Source organism: Poecilia mexicana, unplaced genomic scaffold, assembly GCF_051168715.1.
Source record: "Poecilia mexicana isolate PSO_F unplaced genomic scaffold, ASM5116871v1 scaffold_19, whole genome shotgun sequence".
Lineage (NCBI taxonomy): Eukaryota > Metazoa > Chordata > Actinopteri > Cyprinodontiformes > Poeciliidae > Poecilia > Poecilia mexicana.
In genome coordinates, this window is record NW_028263388.1 from 23,386,520 (window position 1) to 23,408,430 (window position 21,911).

General features: G+C 36.2%; 2 protein-coding genes across 2 annotated transcripts; both read right to left on the bottom strand.

Annotated features, from left to right (window-relative positions):
• Positions 1 to 242: 242 nt before the first annotated feature.
• pgap3 (post-GPI attachment to proteins phospholipase 3) lies at positions 243 to 10,030 on the bottom strand. Its single transcript, XM_015000561.2, has 8 exons — positions 9,645 to 10,030; positions 8,520 to 8,617; positions 7,659 to 7,811; positions 6,712 to 6,774; positions 6,417 to 6,478; positions 5,445 to 5,581; positions 3,159 to 3,363; positions 243 to 2,581 (listed from the first exon to the last, which is right to left on the bottom strand). The coding sequence occupies exons 1-8, from the start codon at positions 9,856 to 9,858 to the stop codon at positions 2,518 to 2,520; spliced, it is 996 nt and encodes a 331-aa protein (XP_014856047.1). The 5' UTR covers positions 9,859 to 10,030; the 3' UTR covers positions 243 to 2,517.
• A 4,306-nt stretch (positions 10,031 to 14,336) lies between these two features.
• On the bottom strand, positions 14,337 to 19,374 carry mylpfb (myosin light chain, phosphorylatable, fast skeletal muscle b). The gene is made up of 6 exons (XM_015000565.2): positions 19,224 to 19,374; positions 18,750 to 18,848; positions 16,874 to 17,054; positions 16,030 to 16,108; positions 15,897 to 15,945; positions 14,337 to 14,664 (listed from the first exon to the last, which is right to left on the bottom strand). Exons 1-6 carry the CDS (start codon positions 19,224 to 19,226, stop codon positions 14,563 to 14,565), a joined length of 513 nt encoding a protein of 170 aa, XP_014856051.1. The 5' UTR covers positions 19,227 to 19,374; the 3' UTR covers positions 14,337 to 14,562.
• Positions 19,375 to 21,911: the final 2,537 nt, after the last annotated feature.

The window sequence follows — 21,911 nt, forward strand, 5'->3', positions numbered from 1 at the left end:
GTGAATAAGTCTCTTTACGTGATAAATCATTAAAAATTATGCCACACAGTCATCCTCCAGCTACTTCCCGTTTTCTTCTTCATGGTTTGTGCCAGTGGAAACATTCGGTTGTTGATCATTTGTTGGGAAAAAAAAGTGTTTTCATTGCAGTTTTGTAAAATAAACCAATTTCAATACATTCAAAACAATAAATAAAAATGGTTTAATAATCACCTCTTCACCAAAACGTATCAAAAAACAAGTTCCCATTAAAGAAATTTATTTTTGAAACATCAAATTCCACAATTAGATTGTCAATAGAAATGCAGTTTAATTCATTTAATGATTCGCTGATCAACAAATACAAAATAATTTAAAAAAGAAGAAAAAAAATAAGATTCTGGATATTCAATACGATTACTTTAATTTTAAAGACGTTTCTTTATGAATCCAACGCATTTTTTCTCATTTTTATTTCAGTTGTCACATATTTATTTATTGTGTTGAGGCACTTCCAGCCATCCAGAGGATCTAATATTTTCTTTTAAACCTTTGAAGCAGTTGTTGATCAGCAGCTCCTCTGAGATTTTCTTTGGCTCCCACGGTTCAGTTGATCGCTCTCTTACACACAAACAGGCTTTAAATGGCAAAAACAACAAAATGTCCAGAAAAGGCAGCATGTAAACACACCTGCACTCCTCACTGTCTCACAAAAAGGCGTTTAAACGGACACTCGGCTCATAAAGTGCACATGTGGGAGGGAGTGAGTTCACTTTCACTTCAAATGGGAAAAAATAAAAGATAAAGAATATCTGCAAGAAACATGCTGATGGAGGAGAAGTGTCAAGCAAACATGAATGTAGGAAGGAAACATGCACTGCAAAAACTCAAAATGTTACCAAGTATTTCTGGTCTGTTACAGTGCAGTCCAAACTTTTTACACAAAGAGTTTGGAAACGTCCCAATTAAAAATGCAAAAATATTTTTGTGATTTTTTTTCTATTTTACCTGAAGTAATGCATTACATTTGCCTTACTGTTTACAGTTATTTAACTATTATTATTTATTATTATTTTGGTGTTATTTTTCTATTTTATAAACCTATAAAATGTTTTTATTTTATTCCAAGCAACAAAAATAATTATTTTCTTTTACAAACTTTGTTGTATTTAGCTAAATGTAATGGATGGGTTAGATAAAGTCTGTTTCAGAGGAAAACACACAGGAAGTTTGTGGTACAAGCAATAACAAAATAATAATTAAAAAAGAATAACTCAAATAAAAAAAATGTTTGTGTTGTACTTAACATTTTCTGTTTAAGAAGATATAAACTTGCTGTGGAAAAGAGCCTAAAAAATTACAAAAAGAGTTGGATGGTCCAAATTTGTGTCACACAAAATCAATCCAATGACCAGAAATGGCCCCCGGGCCACAGTTTGGACACCCCTGGTCTGGCATCTAGTGTTTAGCAAACTTGAAATAAGACAAAACTCACTCATAATTGGATTTTAAGTAAGATTTAGGAGCTTATTTTGAGTCAGAAATCCCTTAATATTGATGAAAAAAATATTAGTTCCATTGGTAAATTATTTCACTTCTATCAAGAAAATAATATCTTAGTGAAAAAATCTGACAGTGGAACTAGTGTTTGTTTTTAATAATATTACAGACTTATTTACTCAAAATAAGCTCCTATATCTGGCTGAAAAGCCATTTAAAACTAGCTTATAGTTTTGTTATTTGATATATGTTAAGATATTTGCTCTAGAAATGCTAGGTAAGATTTTGTGTTTTTGCAGTGGGGAAGCAATAAATTAAAAGAAAAACATGAAATAATAAATCAGAAAATAAACAATGGAGCACTCGGTTTCACTCACACCATCTAAACCACAGAATTTGGTAAAATTCACAGCAACTTTCTTTCCTTTTTGTTCTCCACTCTAAAAGGCAGTCCAGGTGAATGACAATATATCCCACCAAAAAATAATAAAAAAGATCAAAATAAAAACTGGTCAAAATCAAACAAGGCAGATGATAAAAAAAACAGAAACAAGAGCAAACAAAGGTAGCTATGGAAACAAGAGAGGCACAAAAGTGAAGGTGTGACAGTGAGAAAAAAAAAAGCAGTCAGCTGGAACGGCCTTCCCCGCCTTTCCAGAACAATCAGCGGCTCCATATGAGGGAACCGCTCTGAGTCCAGCAGCCCATTTCAGGCACAGCGCTGATAAAACCAACCTGCCACCACTTTTGGTGCTACAGTTTTCTCTCTCAGAGGTGAAGGGATTCGTTTCATTCATTCGTTTCAGGCATTTCTTTTTCTTTTCTTTTCAAGTATTTCCCCCCTTGAACGCGTCTCAAAATGTGGATTTGTGATAAGACTGTAATACCCATGGCAGTGCAAGGCAAAGTAAAACAAATATGGATGTCAAATAAAGAAAATGTAAACAAAGTGTACTTTGATGCGAGTCAGAGGTGTGGTGAGCGTCATCTGGGAGGCGGAGCGGCTTCTGTGAGCGATGAAGAGGCGCTCCGCTCCTCCTACTCAACTTTAACCCCCAGCTTCTCTGTGTTCAGTAAATAGAGGCTGTCATCTATCAGGAAACTGGGAGAAAATCGAAAGCAAAATCAGGTAATTATTAGAATTTAGATTTCAACTAATATTCATATAAATCTTGACATTCAAATATTGCCGGTTCCAAGTTATGGAGTCACAAAAGTGACAAAGTTGAATAAATAAGTTGTTAAATAAATGTGTGCTAATTTAATTAAAATAATAAGTAATGATTTATTAATTGAATTTATTAACTTCAATATATATGTGGACATTTTTATTGATTATATTTCATAGGTTATGCACTACTACCCAACTGACTTCTGATTGGTTAACCTGCAAAACTTCCGACCAATCACCTTGACTTATGTTTTAGCCCCGCCCACACTCAAGTGACATTCCTGAAAATGTGAAAACTGTTAAATGAATAATGAAATTGTTATCTTGTAAATTAAAACTTAAATTAATCACATAATTAGTGTTACTAATCTTAAGTAATCTTTGAAAGATTCATGGATTTATTAAAATGTTCACATATTATTATTTTTAAAGAGAAAATGCTGTCAGAAGGTCAACAATTTTAAAAGAAATTGAGCCCAAACTTTCCTGTGAAGCTCTAGAAACCAACCTGTAGAAAAGGAAGTACACTGGGATGGTGCTGAGGTGCCACACAGCGTGGGCGTCTAGGATCCAGAGCAGTGGCGGGAAGTCCAGCAGCTCCAGCAGGGCCAGGCCGTGAAGCAGCAGAACCACCAGGCCACACTTCCACCAGTAGGGGAGAGTCCGCCGGTTCTGCCAGCACCAACAGAACCACCACAGCATGTTCACCATGCCTGCAGACAGAAAAACCACAAAAAACCACAAAAAGCTGCTGCGCTACAGTCATTCTCCAATCAATCAATCAATCAATCAATCAATCAATCAATAACAACATATTATCACAATAGACACATGATCAATATCAATACATAATACATCTGATAGAATATTCAATATTTAATATATGAAATATAATCAAAACTCTGGCTAGCTAACATAGGTTGGTAGAATCAACCTAGCTTACTCTTTGGTTACCTAGCAACTCAACTGATTCTTTGGTTACCTAGCAACAACTTGTTGAGTAACTGGCACAGCTGCAGTTTAATCTCCTGCCACTTTGCCTCATAACTGCTAAAAAATAAAAAACAATGACATGGAGTAAAGTTGGGATAAAACAGGAAAGGTCACGTCCCTAGTTAGATATTTAAAGCAGAAGCTACAAAAGTTGAAATAATAATCGGAAAATAATAAAATAATCAGAAATTTTGAGATTAAACTCGGAAAGAAAAAAAGGGGAAAAAAACGCAGACAATTAATCTTGAAAAGTAGAAAACTTTCAACTTCTCAAACTCTGAAAATTTCCAAAAGTCAAAAACGTTTGACATTTGAATTTCCAAGATTTTGCACAAAATTTGTGAGATTAATTTTAAAAATTCAGATTTTTTTTTCAAGGTTTTGAAGCTCTAAAATTTCCTTGTTGCCTCTAGAAAATGTGTAAGTTTTTTGACAGAAATGTACTCCTTCTTTTTCTATCTACAATAGGGCTGAAACGATTCCTCGAATGATTCGAGTACCTCGATTACTAAAATTCCTCGAGGAAAATTTACCTGCCTCGAAGCTTCGTTAATTTATGTTTTATTGGTTAGAGCACCGTGTTCCGGCCGGGACTTCATTTGCGTTGCGCGGAGCTCTCACTTCTGCCTCTGAGTTGTTGACAAAAGCTAAGTCTCAGCGGCATAAAGTCCAATCTTCAAGATTGGCCCGTGGGGATTTTATTGATTGATGATAATGCCCGACTTTTTATCGTTTTTGGGGAACCAATAAGCATCCTTAAAATGACTGGGGAATGCCTGGAGTACGGCAGCATTTCTCCTCCGGGGCTGCTGGTTGAAAGCGAACGGCGGGAAGAGCGCTGAGGTGAGCGGATAGCCTGAACAGGGCGGGCGGCTGAGTAGCTGATGCTTACCGTGTAAATGTAGCTTTACCGACGAACCGCACAATAAATTTCATATCCCGGTCTGAAGAAACGGGTGGCGGAGCGCATCGTACATGGCTGGTAGATGAGTTTCTGAGTGTGACCAGTGAAGGTGTCGTAAATATCCCGTATTGCTTCCCCCCGTGTTCGTCCCCCGGTCTAACGGTTCGTCAGTCCGCTGGTCTATTTCCTCCCCTCCACCCCATGTTCGTTCATTCGCCCTCTCCTCCCACTCCAGGCGGCATTTCCCGTATTTTCAAACCCAAAGCGTGACAGGTTAGGTGGCAAGGTGAGTTTAATTAATCTATTAAACTCACTGAAGATGAATACATAAACTAAAAGATGGATTGTAGACATTTTTTATAAGCATATTTGTGAGCCTGCCTCTTTGTTATTAAATTCAATATAATTTCAGATTTTTCTATAACTTTTCTTCTGGTTAACTTAGAAAGTGAGCTATTATTGTTACAGGTTAGTTTTCTAAACTACAAAAAAGCAACTGTTAGGGAAGCTCAAATATGAAAAATTGGACTGATATTGATATCTGATAGTAACACTGGTATTATGCCAGATTTACCAATATTTCATTTTATAATTTTTTTTATCCGATTACTCGATTAATCGTAAGAATAATCGATAGATTACTCGATTACTAAAATATTCGTTTACAACAGCCCTAATCTACAATAAACCTAATACAGCGACGTAAATTTGGTATGCATTTTAAAGCCATAATTGTCCTCCCAACTAAAGTCCAATTTGTGTTGGTCTATCACACAAAGTCCTAACAAGACCTTTATTAAACCATAAAATCTGGAAATAATCCAATTAACAGTAGTAGAACCAGAACCACCTCATGAAACTCTCAATGGAACCTGATTTATTGGGTGTTTGTTGTACCGATGGACACGTTGGCGGCCATGTTGTATCCGTAGTCAAATCTGACAAACGTCAGGTAGGAGACGTGGGAGGTGAAGGCCAGGATGAGCAGAACGCCCACAATGCTGGACACGGCCGGCCGCCTCAGACCCAAAGTCCTGGACAGGAGGGAGATATACAGTAACTACTGAGATAATATTAACAGCAGATATATTGGAATAAAAGATCTTACAATATTTTCAGGCCAGTTAAAGCTGGGTTAATGGCAGTAAAATTCAAGCACTTTTTAAGGTACTTCGAAGTTAAATATAATTTTAAAAAACTAATAAATATAAAATATAATTTATTGCTGTTGCTAATAATGTCTTGTTATAGATTGTATTTTACATTCCTGGGTAAACTAAAGAAAAAAACTACATTTCATGGTTTGAAATGTCTCTCACACACAACTGTCTGGTCCAAGAACTAAAGACAAACTTAACAAAAAAATATCCCAATTTAATTTGTTTAACACATAAAATACAAGCTAACTTTTATTTCAATTACATAGATAAATAAGCCATTGAGCCATTAGAAATAATAAAAACTAATTACATGGAAACAATCCAAACAAATCGTGTTAACGTACAGAGAAAGTTAAGAATAAAATCTCTAAAAAAATTCTTGCCAAGATTTCTGGTATTTAGCATAAATTAATTCCAACTAACCTAAAATAAAAGAAGTTCAACATAATTTAACTTCAGGGAGTTAGAATATATATTTATTTTAAATCGGGTGTACAAATATCTTGTTTCAACTGTATATAAAACTTTTCAAACTTACACTTTTAACCAAATGTTAGATTGCACTTTATTACCAAACTGTGCAGTTTGAATATTTAAGACTTCCAAAGACTTTATACAAAAATCAAGGACTTTCCAAACCTTGAAAACAACTAATATTGAAATTCAAGCAATTTCAAGGACTTGCAGCAGAATTAAACCATCGGCTCACCTGACGCAGCACAGGTAGATGGAGTAAAGAATCACTGCTGTTGCACAGAAATAGTCCATTTTCTGAAATGGAAGATGATTTTAAATTAGTAACACTCATTTTCAGATGAGGTAAACTAATCTCAAGATCTGCACTTTACAGAAAAACAAATAGCAAAGACCTCAACTGAAGATATTAGGGAGCTAATGATCAGTTTAAACAGAATAATTCTTACGGATTCTTCCAGATAAATGCTTTAACAATGAAAGTTTTATATCTATGTTTTAACATGACATGTTAACATGTCAAGCGTTACCTCAGTGAGAAATGTGTCCCGGGTGTGAAACACTGTAGACCAGAACCAAGCATTCAGTGACACCTGAACAACAAAACACAAGAAAATGAACAAATTTAATGCCAGGTCTACTTTCTGCTTTTTATTGATTTATTTTCTAAAATAATAAATTGGAAATATTTTCAAAAAGACGCTTTTATTTCAATCATCCCTTTTGTGAGTTGTATGATGGCCTGCGAGGATATTTATTTAATTATGAGAATATTAGCAGAGCAAAGATGTGATTTTACCAGAAAACTACAAAAAAAGTTGTTTCAATGAAAAAAGCTTCTAGTTATTAAGATCTAAGATGAGCAGCTCAAGAATCAACAGACTCAGTGACTCAAATTTGAAGAATTGCCTTTTCTGTAAGATGGAAACCAAACAATAACTTCACAAAATGTTCAATATTCTTCATTTTATTTACTGCTATTTTTTGTGTAGAAGTTCTGATAGAATTATTACTTTATTCACCAAATATTACCACTTTATTCTGGTAATATTTACGCTTTAATCTCGCAGGATTTCGACTTTATTGTCATAAAACTTTATTACGGCATTACTATGGCTGCATTTTTGTAATATTATGAAGTAATAGAAGCTGTAAAACACAGTTGTAAAACAAGATGGCCGGCATGGGCAAGGTGACAAGGAGTCAATTGGTAAAAAAAAAAAAAAAAAGAAAGAAAGAAAAGAATTCTAATTTTTCAAAAATTTAATCTTCCAAATGTTATTAATTTATAAAATATTTCAGTTTTATGTGTAAAAAATATTTTTTACTTGCATTTCACAATAATCCTCTACTTTGTGTTGGTGTAACACATAAAATCCATATTTTCCAGAAATTAAATCTTCAAAAACTAAAAATGTGACAAATGGATCAAATCGTTTTACAGCCCGGCCCTGTCTGTAGTTTTCCTGGGACTCACCAGAGAGAAGGCGTTGATGGTGTGGTACATGGGGCTCTGGCGTGGCACCGTGCTCCGGTAGCGCAGCATCATCAGCAGGCAGACCAAGCCGTTCAGCAGAGACGCCAGCGCAGATGCAGGTTCCTCAAAGCACAAGATGCGCACAAACGGCCACTGCAAGGAAGAAAATGTTAAATCTGACTCCATAATAATAGCAATGACAATACAGAAGGATGTTTTGGTTAAAAAGACGATTCACTACAAAAAAAATACAAATATTACCAAGTATTTTTTATCTACTTTCAAGAGTAAATATCTTTGAAAACTTGAAATAAGATAAACTAACATAAAAGTAACTTTTCAACAAGATATGGCAGCTTGTTTTAAGTGAATAATTCCTTAATATTGATGAAAACGTTCTAGTTACACTGGTAAATTATTTCATAGTCAACTGGCACTTTGCCGTTACCTAGCAACACCTGCCAAGGCCACCCTGTAACCTAGCAACAGAGTACTAGTTCCACTGGCAGATTATTTCACTTAGAAAAACAAGGGAAAATGTCTTATTAGTAAAATAATATGCCAGTGGAACTAGTTGTTTTTAATCTATATCATTGAATCACTGCCTTAAAACAAACTCCCCATCTTGATGAAAAGTTACCTGAATGTAAATTTTGTGTTATTTCAAGTTTTCCTAAGGGTAAAATAACCTGCCTCTGGAACCAAAACTTGCTTTTGTGACTCTAAACAAACTCCTATATCTTGCTAAAAAGTTACTTGTAAGTTATTTTTGTGTTATTTCAAGTTTTCCTAGATGATAACAGAAGAAACTAGAGCAAAAATACTGTAATATTTACAGTTTTTTGCAGTGTTGAGACAAACCTTTCCGTGGAACTGAGGGACTCTGTATCCCTCAGCCTGGTAAAGGCCAACAGTGGTCCACATGCACTGGTATTTACAGTCGTCCCGACACGTCCAACCTGGGGCGCAGAGAAGACAATGAAGTGCATCATTCTGACAATTAATATATTAATTTGATTTTTTTAAAATTGCACATTTTGCAGCCTTTTTAAATGAATTCTAAATGCTTTTAAAAATGTCATAGATTAATTTTTTTTGCTTAAACCCAATAAAAGGTATCTCATTGTGGCCCCTGCCTAAATACAATACATGTTATAAATAGTTATTAATTTAACCATTTTTTGTATTTTTCTCAATATGATTACTACTTTTATTAATACAGTACTTACTACTTTTATTCCTAACTTTGCCCTAATTTTAGACATCGTAAATAAACTTATATTTTGCCAATTTAACTCAGCTAGAGTTGGGAGTCTTTTTTTTTCTCTTGATTATTAGTTATCAGATATGGGTTGTAACTAGTCACATTTACTCAATTACATTTACTTAAGTAACCTTTTTGAAAAATAAATTATTTTAAGAGTATTTTTACTACACTGTACTTTTTTTTGCTTTATAGTAATTTTTTATGAAGTAGTGACACTTTTACCTGAGTACAGTTTTTGGGTGAGCCCACCTCCGTTAATTATATTATTATTATTATTATTATTATTATTATTATTTTGAGCGACTCTGGTGTATTTTAGGTATCTTGTATGAGGATTCTTGTATGAGGATTCCCAAAATATTTAACCAAACTTATACAGTTTCAAAAAATAATCATATCAATTTTAAGAAAAAATAAGGAGAAAATGGTGATAAATCCTGTGCAAACCTGTTTAAAATCGATCAGGGAACACAATGGCTGTACGGTGGTGTTTCTGTACCAGAAAAACAAGTTTGTCACGTTTTGTAGTGCGAACCTGCTAGATATTATCTGAAGGAGTTTAGGGAAAGTGAAAAGGACAAAACAAGTGAGGAATGAATAAAAACCTACTTGAACTAGTTTAAGTAGGTTAATTATTAAATCATAATTATAATGCTGCTGAATGTTAGAAAGCTAACAAGCTAAGCTAGCTTCCCCATCACCTGCCAGCAACGGCTCACCTGTCAGCGCCATGTAGTGCGGCTGGCTGGACTCGAAACCCAGCAGCCGGACTCCGGTGCAGTTCGTCTGGACACACAGCTTCACGCAGTCCCGGTACACCGGCTCCTTGTCCCCTTGGGAGGACTGCACAGCGGTCACCGACATCAGCAGGAGGATGACGGCGACAGACATGGGGAGTCTGACAGATGTGCAGCGGGGGAACGCTGAGGCCATGGCGGGTGGTTCGGGCCCGCCAGGATCACGAAGGCACGGCGGGGTGACGACGGCTAAACGGGCCCGGCGACGGACATCAACGCTGGTTCATTCCGAGTCAGAGGGGATGAACCGGATAAACAGAAGCACGGATAGAGTGCCGTGTTTCCCTCCTGTCTTCTGAATAAGAGCAGGTTTTAAAGCTATACAACTTCCGGTTACAGCTTCAAAATAAACTTAGCTCTTTATTAAAGTTGCTTAATTTATTCATGACAACCCTCTGCGTTTATTGATAACAGTAGATTAAATCTATATACAACTAAAATGAGGAAAAAAGAAGATGTTATTAAGTTACTTTTTAAAATGAAATCATTCTTTGCGCCATAAAATGGGGCTACTTATGCTTTATTTTGAAGGCAGGGATTTTTGTCACAACATGGAATTACATCCTGTAACAGAACATATATTATGACATTTATTCACATTTATTATATATAGTAGTGGTTATTATTATTATTATTATTATTATTATTATTATTATTAGTAGTAGTAGTAGTAGTAGTAGTAGTATAATTAATACTAATAACTATAAAATAATAATAATACCAATTGTTATTATTGTTATTATGATATAATTATTACTTCTAATCGGCGAATCTTAGTCATTGTTATTACTAATAATTATATAATTTTATTAATAACTATTTTTTATTATTAACAATAGCTATATTATAATTACTAGTAATAATACTTATTTTGTCTGATTTAATTTTTTACGTATATGAATTATTGTCATTATCATCCTTAAAATGGCAAAATTTCCATATAACTTTATATTGTTGGTCCGTCTGAGTATGTAATTTTGATCAGTTACTCAGCACTTGAGAAATCTTTTTACCAAATACTTTTTCACTCTTGCTTGAGTAATTTCTTGGATGACTATTTTTTACTTTTACTTGAGTAAAAAATATGTTGAAGTAGTGCTGTTCTTACTTAAGTAAATGTTTTGGGTACTCTACCCTCCTCTGATCACCATCAATTTAGACTGTTGGATATTTACAAAATGGACTGAGGTCCAAAAGGGCAGCAGGTTTTTCATAATGAGTGATCTTCTGGTAACGGTCTTAGGTTACTTTAAGAATTGAGGAAACAGCTACCCGACAATGTTCTGCTATCTCATGGTCTTCCTCTGCTCTACTTTTGATATCAGAGTGTGAGGTTAGTGTTCAGCGAAAGTCTGTTTGTTGATTCCGCATTTGCAGAATTTGAATGTGCAGTAATCTCTAAGAATGTGCATTTGTAACCCATCTATGTTTGTCTGAGGTCCAGTAGGTTGAATTCACAACAGACACACTCAGGTTCACTGTATTTATTCTAACAAAAGAGGAAATCAAGTTGGTGGTTAACATCAGTCCAGTAGCTTCTGCCTCTATACATTAAGTAAAATATAATAAACTACAGAGCAATAACTCCCAATGACCAGCTAACAACAGCTATCACCGGCTAACAATTGTAAAATTAAACACAGCTAAAATGCACATTAATAATGACATATACAAAACATAGCAAAATTACTAATGAAACACTGTGTAAGATTATATTTGTCTAAAATATATGTTAAAATATAACACTTGTAAAGAAAACAGAACTGATCCCAACAAATATCACAGTTGGAGACGGCAACAGAAAAAGTGGGAGGAGCTGTCAGTTACTGGTTACTATGGTAACCACCAACCGTCAAGAGCCTCCTAACAGAACTTATTACACCAATAACAACTTCTGGAGAAACAACTTCTTAACAAAACAAACTCAAAGAACAAACTGACAAATTTAGACAAAAATCACATCTTATTAAAATAAAACCCAGTTACACATCCATTCTGATGAGATAAAATCCTTACAGCTGTTCAGGTTTTAGGCTCCTTTTCTAGCTCATAATGTGCATTGCAGTTATGTTCCCTACAACAGTGGTGTCCAAAGTGTGGCCCGGGAACCATTTGTGGTCCTTGGACTGATTCTATGCGGCCCCCATAATTGATACAAATTTGTCTGTCTTTTATTATAATTATTGCAAATGTGGGAAATCCAATAGGCCAAGTTGTAGATTATTTTATAGAAAAGTTGCAAATTTCCACCAAGAAACTCAAATTTTCCACAAAAAAAAAAACTTGGAAATGTCAATGATTCAAATGTCAAAAAATTTGAAAAATTCCAAAAGCCAATAATTTTCACAAATTTTTCTAGAAAATTCCTGAGATTAATCTCAATTTCTGACCTTTTTGGTGGAAATGTACTACTTTTTTATTTAAGTTCATATTTTTGTAAGTCTACAATGGCCTAATACTCCATCATGTCAAGTTTTGGATCTAAAGTAAATATCCATTTTGAAAATAAATAAATAAATAAATAAATAAATCTGACTACCTTATTTGCTTGACTTTAGGCTGGGGTTGTTATTTTTTGGCCCACGTGATAAAACGTTTGTACACCACTGCTCTACTTAACTGAGCAGAACGACCTTGGAGAATGAGAGACAAAACCTCGAGGGTCTTGTGTCTTGAACAGAATGTAATGTCCTCAGAGCACAAACATGTTGGACCTGTGATTTGATTGATTTATGCGTCGTCACATTTATTTCTGGTTTAGTTGTGCTCGCTTGAAGACTTAAAAGGAAGTAACTCAAGCACTGAAGCCGATCTGGAGGAAGTGGAGCGTCTCAGAATTACATAAAATTATGTAAAAATGTCGATATCTCCTCTGTTAATGATCAAAAAAACCCACAATGATCTCTGAAATAACTGAGAAAAGTGGTAATAAAAAGAAATGTACTGAGAATTAACCAAACAAAATCAGATATTGTGCTACCCAATAATTGTACTTGAGTAATAGCACTTCTTGAACATATTTTTACTCAAGTAAAAAGTATCTGTCCAAGGAATTACTCAAGAGTAAATATGTATTTTGTAAAAAGTCTACTCAATTACTGAGTAAGTGATATAATTATCAATCATTTAATATTTAAAAATTACATTATGAAACAGACAAAAATATAAAGTAAAACATTTTGTAATTTTAAGGACAAAAATGACAATAATTTATAAGTAAAAATTAACAATAGCCAAATTAGTTTATTTCTATATAAAACTTATGAACTTTAACTAAAACTGCAAACTGTCTGTGTGTGTGTGTACTTGGTTAAAATATGTTCTTTATTCAGTGGGTAGAAAATCCAGAAATTTTACAAATTTTTTTCAAAAAGTTACTCAAGTAAATGTAATTGAGTAAATGTAACTGGTTACTACCCAGCTCTGCAGAGGGGCATCAACAATTTTCACCACATTTGTACATTTTTAATGCCCCATTCTGATAAATTTTCTGAAAATTGTCTCTGCTTGGCGTCATGGAGTAATTTAAAACTTGTTAAACCAGCCGACTCAGTGAAAGTGTCGTACGAAAGAGAGCGGATTTTATTTGTACTTCTTTCTTTGTTACAGTGCAGACAGATCACAATCACAACAGGAGCGAAACAGCAATGACATGGAGGACAACGAGTCAAAAACAAAAGATTTATTTATCCTTTTCCTTTTGATTGTCCATTTTCTTCCCCCAACTCACCATCTTTCACTCTTTCTCTAGTTTAATGCTTTCCTCTTTTTCCTGATTGCAGCTCCTCTTCTTGGTAAAAGAGAGGGGTAGGCTAGCTATTGTAGTGCGGTACCTCCACTCTTTTACTCTGCCACAGATAAATGGGAGGAAGCCATTAAGCACTCTGTGAAGTTGAGACCAACAGACCCGACCAGGTCAGACGGCTAGCTTGTTTCAAGCTAGTTGCCGTGCAAACGCCGAAGCAACCAGGAGACATTTTGGCCAACTGCTGCTAGCAGAGGTGGGCAGAGAACCCCAAAAATGTACTTAAGAGCAGCACTACTTCAACATATTTTTACTCAAGTAAAAGCAAAAACTAGCCACTCAAAAAATTACTCAAGTAAGAGTAAAAAAGTATTTAGTAAAAAGTCCACTCAAGTACTGAGTAACTGATCAAAATTACACCATGAGACAAACTAAAATATGAAGTGGAAATTTTGGCATTTTCAGGACGGAAATTACAATAAGTCATATAAGTAACAAAAAAATAACCAAAACCGGCACAAAAAAAATTTCAAAATCATTTTCTTTCATTAAAAACTTACAAAACTTTAATAAAAACTGCAAATTATGTGTCTGGTGAATTTTTGTTGTTCATTCAGTGGGTAGAAAATCCAGACATTTTACTCATGTAAGAGTAACAATACTTCATAACTAAATGGCTCAAATAAAAGTAAAAAGTACAGTAAAAATAAATTTTGTCATAAGAGTTACTACACTAAATGCAACTAGTTACTACCAAACTCTGTAGCTTTTGCATGCTAGCCGTACGTTTGCAGTGTTGGCCTCAAAACGCAGAACAGAATGAATGATAAAGGGAGGAGAAAGAGGTAAGGACAGAGATAGAGAGAGAGTTTCAGTATCATAAGATTATTTTTATTGAAAATAATCCCATGTTCTCCTGTTGTTCACAAACCGCCCCCGTCCACAGCGTCTCGGGCAAAGAAGAGAAGTCTTTTGGCGAGCGGAAATGTTGGACGAGAGAGTTTGTGAAAGTGAAGTCACAGCGTTGGAGAAAACGGAGCGAGTGTACGGTGGCAGAGCGTTGGTAGAGGTAGAGAGCTGAAGAGAAGAAGGGATCTACTCCTCCTTGTCCTCTCCGTGTGTGATGACGTAGCAGATGTTCTTGTAGTCCACATTGCCAGCCACATCGGGGGGGAAGGCAGCCCACAGACTGGTCATCTAAAGGGGAGAGGAGGTCACAGAGGTCAGACTGAGTAGGTCAAAAATGGTTTAATTACTTGGTACATTTATATTTCACCAGACACACTGCAAAAACACAAAACCTTACTAATCATTTCTGTTTAGTTTCTAGTGCAAATATCTTAGTACTCTTGAATTAAGACAAACTTAAAAGTAACTTTTTAGCAAAATATAGGAGGTTATTTTCAGTCAGTAATCCTTTAATATTGATGAAGTTCTATTTTCACTGGTATATTCCGCAGTCAACTGCCACTTGGCTGTTACCTAGCAACACTTGCCAAGTCCAGGCCGTAACCTAGCAACGACCAGTTCTAGTTCCACTGGGAGATTATTTCACTTATTACATGGAAAAATGTATTGTTTTTAGTTTGTGGCTCTTCACTCGACATAATTTTGCCCAAAAGTGCTAAAAACCACTTTGGAAATATAAAGATGATAAAATAAACAAAGCTAGCCAGCATTCTTTTGCGTTTTTGCAACATGTGGAACTAATGGTAGAATAAATCTCTATTATGCATTTATTCAGAGGCGCAAAAAGTGGGTATGCAGCATATGCAACGCATAGGGGCGCAGCACCAGAGAGGGCGCCAAAACCCCGTCTGGAGGGGGCGACGCGCCGATTATGTTTTCCCATACACTTCAGCGGGTCTCACACTCCTTCACCTCTTGCACATAAAGAGGTAAATGTAGCGATTTTTACACTTCACGCGTCACCCCGGAGGGGTGGGGGGTTGCCGATTTATTTATTCAAGTCTTTGTCACTACAAAATAAACTATATGCTTTTCCTCCAGTTTTCATAAGTTTAGAACATTTTACTCCAAAAATCTTTTTAATTTTAATGTAAAAATCCAATCTTCTTAATAATAAAAACAGGATTTGAGTTGCTTTCTTTCAAAATGCTTGCGATATATAACAGAGTTATAATAACTCAAAAAAATTCAGTTGGCTTCTCAGTAAAAGTCTCAGGACAGATGTTTTTTCTACTTATTATAAAGGTTTCGTAGAAATAAGACAAATACTTCTCAGAGTACCTAACATTTTTCATTGAATGAAAACCATATGAGTGACAATTTTACCCTGATTTAAAATAAAAAGTTTAATATATGAATTTTTATCATTGTTGAATTGCAGTTTGGGCCAACAAAAAAATCTGTGAAAGTCCTCCAAGTTTTGCAGCTAACGCCTAAGAAAGTCGGTGAAAGTAGCTCACCTCCTCACTAGTGAACCTGTCACACTGGGTGGTCAGGAGCTCCTGGAGGCTGGAAACGGAAACAAATATATTGCATAAACTTGAGGAAAACAACTCTGAAATGTTAGAAAAATTTGACGAGAAATGTTCTTACAATTCCTTCTTTATGCTGCCGGTGCCTTCGGGGTCCAGGACCTTGAAAGCGCTCACAATGACGTCCTCGGGATCAGCACCTAACAGCAACACAAACCCGATTTGTCAAATAATCTCAAACAACAAGTTAGAGAAGCCTACTCAGATCTCAAAAGATGTTAATTCAATGTTGAATTATGGTCAAAAAGATTACAAATTCTCAGAGTCCTACATCAGGTCTGTAAGGCTATTAGTGGGAAACAACGGAGAACTCAACGTGAAAGCCAAAGAGGAAAAATGATGAAGGACACAAAATCTCATTGGATGCGAGTGAGAACGCTGTGAGGAACACATTTTGCACATACAAAACGGGTAAGTAATGACTTGAATAATACCGACTTGTGAAAATGTGCCTTCAGGAAAATGCTTAAAAATAAACAGTAGCATAAAAGGTGCCTAAATGTAAATACCGCAGTTACTGCAGCACGTATTTTTATGCTGCCATAGAGCTAACCATTAGAATTTACACACAAAATCAGGCTTAACTAACTCTAGTTAGTTAACTTCTGTTGAAAATATATCATTGAATAATGTTTTGTGTTTGAATTCTAATGATTGAAATGCCAACATCTAATCAATGTATGCATTGATTCAATATAAAATTAACAGAAATGTACATGTAGATCAAAATTTAGATAATGGTTGAATCAACGTTGATATGATATTATCAGCTACGGTTGAAAACATAACGTTGACTCAACATGTCAGGATTCGACATGATTCAATATTCATGTCTAAACATATTTCAGCATTGATTCACTCATGTTTTGCCATCTGGGTTGAACAGTTAGTGTTTGTCAGCAAACCCTTGAGCTTCTCGCCGAACATGGTGAGGAAGACGGTGAAGTTGATGGGGCCGCTGGCCTCCTTCACCATGGCCTCCAGCTCGTCACTCTTCACGTTCAGCTGGCCCATGGTGGCCAACACATCCCTGAGGTCATCCTTGCTGATGATGCCATCTCTGTTCTGGTCGATGATTGTGAAAGCCTGCAGGAAACATGAGTCAAAAAGCTCAAAACTAAAATAATAAGAAAATATTTAAATATGTAGCTGTGTATAGGCTGGTCACAATCAATTAATTGCATGATAAATTAAAATGAACTCAATAATAATTTCCATTTGCATGACTTATCTCTTTCTACCAAAAACTGGATGGCTAAAGTCTTCAGTTTGGTGCTTTTGTCACAACTGACCTTTTTTAAGAATAATTTTGTTTGCAGAAACTTCATAATTTGTTTTATTTGTTGTTTTGTTTATTTATTTTGATATTTAAAATGCCTTAAAGTTCCAATGTTAACTGAATTAAAAAACACAAAATCTTACCAAGTATTTTTGTCTAGTTTCTAGTGGAACTGTTTTAGTACACTTGATTTAAAACAAAATTAACTTGGAATTAATTTTTCAGCAAGACATATGAGCTTATTTTAAGTTGATAATTCCTTAATACTGATGAAAAAGTTCTGGTTCCACTGGCAGATTACTTCACTTATAACGTGGGAAAAATCTCTTGTTATAAGTGAAATAATCTGCCAGTGGAACCAGAACTGGGTTGCTAGGTGACGGGCTGGACTTGGCTGGGGTTGCTAGGTAATGCGTCAATGCAACTAAAACTATTTCATCAATATTAAGTAATTATTGAAGTAAAACAAGTTCCAAGTTGATGAAAAGTTACTTTTAAATTAGTTTTGTCTTATTTCAAGTATGCTAAGATATTTGCACTAGTTTCCATTACCATTAAATTACTTGAAAACTTCTGGGACAATTTATCGTCCAGCAAAAATGTGTTACCGTGACTGGCCTGGCTGTGTATGCAAGCATGTGTGGGATTAAAAGGTCAAGATATAAGACACTAAAAGTGTAAAACAAAGATTCTCACATTTCTCACAAGTCCTTGTCTTAAGACTTGTTAATAGTGATTGTAAGTGGGAGCTAGTCTGCCAAGGCAAACGTGTAAATGTGGAGCCGTTAGCCGCTTCCCTTGTCACATAGCGGGGCGTTTCACCCCCCTTGAAACCAAAGATGGCATTGGGAACCTTTCGGGTCTTGGCAGCTGGTCGTCCACTTGTCTCTCGAAGGTGTTAAAAAGGCTCTGGAATGCGAGACAAGCCCCCTTGCGACATTTAAGGACAAGGTATTGATTACAGCTGTCATCCTTTTGCCTTGTGACCGAATCTTCTGACCATGCCACCAATGTTCTTTCACCTTTGGAGGTGCCAGCTAAGCTACCGTTGGCCTCGCATTCTCCAATCCCAGAGATGCTTAAGGAGACATTTCTGTCGAAGATCAAGGCTGCAACCCTCTGATGCTATAAAAACTAGACTCAAGGGGCGAAACAACCTTGGTAATCCCTGAATGTTGACTCAACTTGTATGTTTTCATACTCCCCCCACCCCGTTCTTTCCAGCTTTGATTAATTGGACTTTCCACCAGCTGTTGGGCTGCATTCCAGTGGAGTCATGGAGCAAAGTGTCTCTAAGGAGAATTACAGAGCTAACAGAGGAGAGGAGGTATCACCTGACTCCAGAAAAGCTCAGATTTACCATCCTGTCCTGCTGAGAAGGACAATAATGGTCTTCAGAAACACTCTTATGTTACTAAACAAGGCCAAATCATAGTGAAACACACATTCCCCAAAATCACACCAGTAAAATTGATGTATGATGCAGTGATTAAAAAAGTTACCTCCTTGTACTCCTGGATCTGGCTCTGCTCAAACATGGAGAACACGTTGGAGGATCCACCTTCACCCTGCTGCTGCCTCCTCTTGGCCTTCTTGGGTGCCTGAGAGATGGAGAAAAACAGGTAAAACACACACAAAACATAAGGTTTCTGCACCCTTAAAGATACAGAAAATAATCAACAAATAAGACAGGAAAACTTAACTTTAACCCTAGATCTAAAAGTATCTCAAACTGTTGATTTCTAGCAAAGAAAATACCTTTATCTCTGCCACTTTGTTAATAACTTCATTATCCAATTTAAAATGAAAGCTTGTCTTATAATCTTGGGATAAACCAGTTTAAAAAAGGCATTTATCCTTCTTCTTCATAATTAAGGGTTCAAATCCAAAGTTTTGAGACTTGATTTTGGGTAACTCCAACAATCTTGGTTGTCCAAACTGTGATGCAAACCGTAGCTCCAAGAAACCACACTCACCATCTCTAAAGTTTGTTGGGTTGTTGTTGGTCAAGAAGAGAAGCCTGTACACCAAGTCGATGAGACTGACATGTATGCATCGGCCCCTTGGGGTCTTATATATTAACTTGTCAGGGGCTAACTTTAGCTGCATCATCAGGTTTGGCAGGGAAGCAGAGCTGAGGAAAGAGTAAGAGAAACAGGGGAGGAGTGAGGAGGCGGCTGGGTGGATCGGCTTACAGGCGGCTCCAAAATAGGCCAGAGAAGTCTTGGAATGAGGTGAATTCAATGCCAACAGACAGGGCTGACTTTGGTGTCGCCAGCGGACAAATAAGGCCAAATGGATGCAGAGGAACGACCGGTTCATCTTTGCGTTTGTTGGTGGCGGTGAAAGAAGAAGACAGACGTCCACCGGCTTTATTCGAATGACCCCCAAACAGATGGGGTCAACTGAAACTCTGCTTTCTATTAATTTATCCTCCAGCGACGTGCGGTTGGTGTAAACATATTTCCAAGTCAACACCTGGGTAAGTGATAGGCCTGGGCCTCAACGACTCTTCAGCGATCGCAGTTAGGATGTATAAACAGTAATGAAACCTGAAAACTGTTGACGAGAGGATGCTGGTCCGGCTCCAACGATGACACATGACGACCAGGCCTCACACGAGAAACACAAGCAGGCCTTTACGACTTAAGTAGACACAGCAAAACCCTTTGTGAACAGAAATGATGAGTGACAAATGGGAGGAAAAGCTGGAATTTAAGTTAATGCAAAAATCCTCCAGAGTCCAATTGTTCACCGCAAAATCTTACCAAGTATTTTTGGTTTAGTTTCCAGTGAAAATATCTTACTACACTTAAAGTAAGACAAAACTAACTTATAAGTAACTTTTCACCAAGAAACAGGAGCTTGTTTTACGTCAACAATTCCTTAATAATGATGGAAAAAGTGTTAGTTCCACTGGCAGGTTATTTCACAATAAACTGGCACTTTGCCATTACCTAGCAACACCAGCCACGCCCCGTCCGTTACCTAGCAACACCAGCTAAGCTCACTCCGTTACCTAGCAACCCAGTATTAGTTCCATTGGCAGATTATTTTTCTTAGAACAAAACATTTTCCCCTATTTTAAGTGAAATAATCAACCAGAGGAACTAGAACCTTTTCTCTATATTAAGGAATTGTTGATTTAAAACAAACATATGTCTTGATGAAAAGTTACTTATAAGTTAGTTTTATGTTATTTCAAGTGTACCAATCTATTCACTAGACTTGATAAAGTACTTGTGTTGGTTTTTTTTTAGCATTTGGGAAGCAAAAAATGAAGATTATTAACTAGTTTAGTAGTTTTCTGATCAGGAATGCACTAATTTTGGTTACTCCGGGGGTTTTAGGACAGAAGGACCGTAACCCACCCACCTAAAGCCATATATGAGCTCCATGGGCTCCCATCAATCAGTCCACGATACAACCAAGGCATGTATTTGGAGTTGAGTCGGCGCCCCTCCTCTCCTGCAGGTTGAATGTTTTTCACATGACATATGTGTGGCCCAGGTCTCATAATAAGACAGGGCTTTATTTAAAATCCTTTTTTTATTTTTTCATTCTCCTCCAGATATTGTCTTGAAGGTGAAAGGAGAGACAGAGGGAGCAGTCAAACACCATAAAAACAAGACAGCTGTACAGACTGAAATAGCAGCGCTGCCCCCCACCCATCATCACCACCACCATTCTCTTCTGCAGCCATTTTGACCCTGTTCTAACATTTTGACACTCTTCACTGATTACCTTGCTTTTTTAAAACACACTCATATTTAGCATTGTTTGTAATGTTAAACATTTATTGAAATATTTGGTGAAAAATTGCCGGATCTAATCTAAAATGTAAACATCGCTAATCCATGACTTTTTTGGAACAATTTTTAGAGCGTCTAAAAGTAGAATGGGACACACGTCACTTCAACGTTTTTACAAAAACACTGGAATAAATCATGGTTATGTAGTCATGTTTAGTTTACAATACAAGCTGATTGAAGAAGTTTTGCGTAAAAGAAAACCGTTGAACTTACCTAGTGTAGCAACAGTGGAGACGAAACATGCCACTTCCTGTCGTCGTCTTCTTCGTGGTTTGCGCCACTGGTCATTTCCGGTTTCTGATCATGTGACTCGTGTGGTGCGGAAAAACGATGTTTCCATTGTAGTTTTGCTAATTAAACCAGTTTTGTTCATCCTAACGCCAAAACTTTATCAAAAAACGATTCCCCGCCCCCAAACTGGCGTGTTTCCATTAACCATGTTTATTTTTTTAACTGTCAAATTACGGAAACGCAGCTAATAACGTGCACAATATGGCCACTCTTGTAATGAGATCACGTAGGATTACTTTTAAGATGATTTTTGGCTTTTAACAGTAGCCCACATCTTTAACAAAACGGATAAGATAAATGCCATTTCATACAACAATATTGTTATATTGTTATTTATGTTACGGCGCCAGTTTTGATGTGGTTTAGGGATGTTCGTGCTGTTCAAATACCCTTTTCTTTTATAAAAGTTTCAATCTGTGATCCAAACTGTCACTACTAAAAAAAAAAAGAGTTAAGATCTACAAGACTGAAACCGATACCTTGAAACTCGGTAGGAATTTGGATCTGCCAAATGTTTTGAAGTTTGTGTATTTCTACAGGAAGTGGGTGGTTTTCCACCAG

Excerpts from the sequence above, each read along its gene's own strand:
- pgap3 (XM_015000561.2), bottom strand. The coding sequence starts at position 9,858 with ATGGCCTCAGCGTTCCCCCGCTGCACATCTGTCAGACTCCCCATGTCT. Across the intron at positions 6,775-7,658 it reads CCATCAACGCCTTCTCTCTG|GTGTCACTGAATGCTTGGTT; the intron begins GTGAGTCCCAGG and ends TTTGTTGTTCAG. Across the intron at positions 6,479-6,711 it reads GGGACACATTTCTCACTGAG|AAAATGGACTATTTCTGTGC; the intron begins GTAACGCTTGAC and ends CTTCCATTTCAG.
- mylpfb (XM_015000565.2), bottom strand. Across the intron at positions 17,055-18,749 it reads AGATCCAGGAGTACAAGGAG|GCTTTCACAATCATCGACCA; the intron begins GTAACTTTTTTA and ends TGTTTCCTGCAG. Across the intron at positions 14,665-15,896 it reads ACAGGTTCACTAGTGAGGAG|ATGACCAGTCTGTGGGCTGC; the intron begins GTGAGCTACTTT and ends TCTCCCCTTTAG.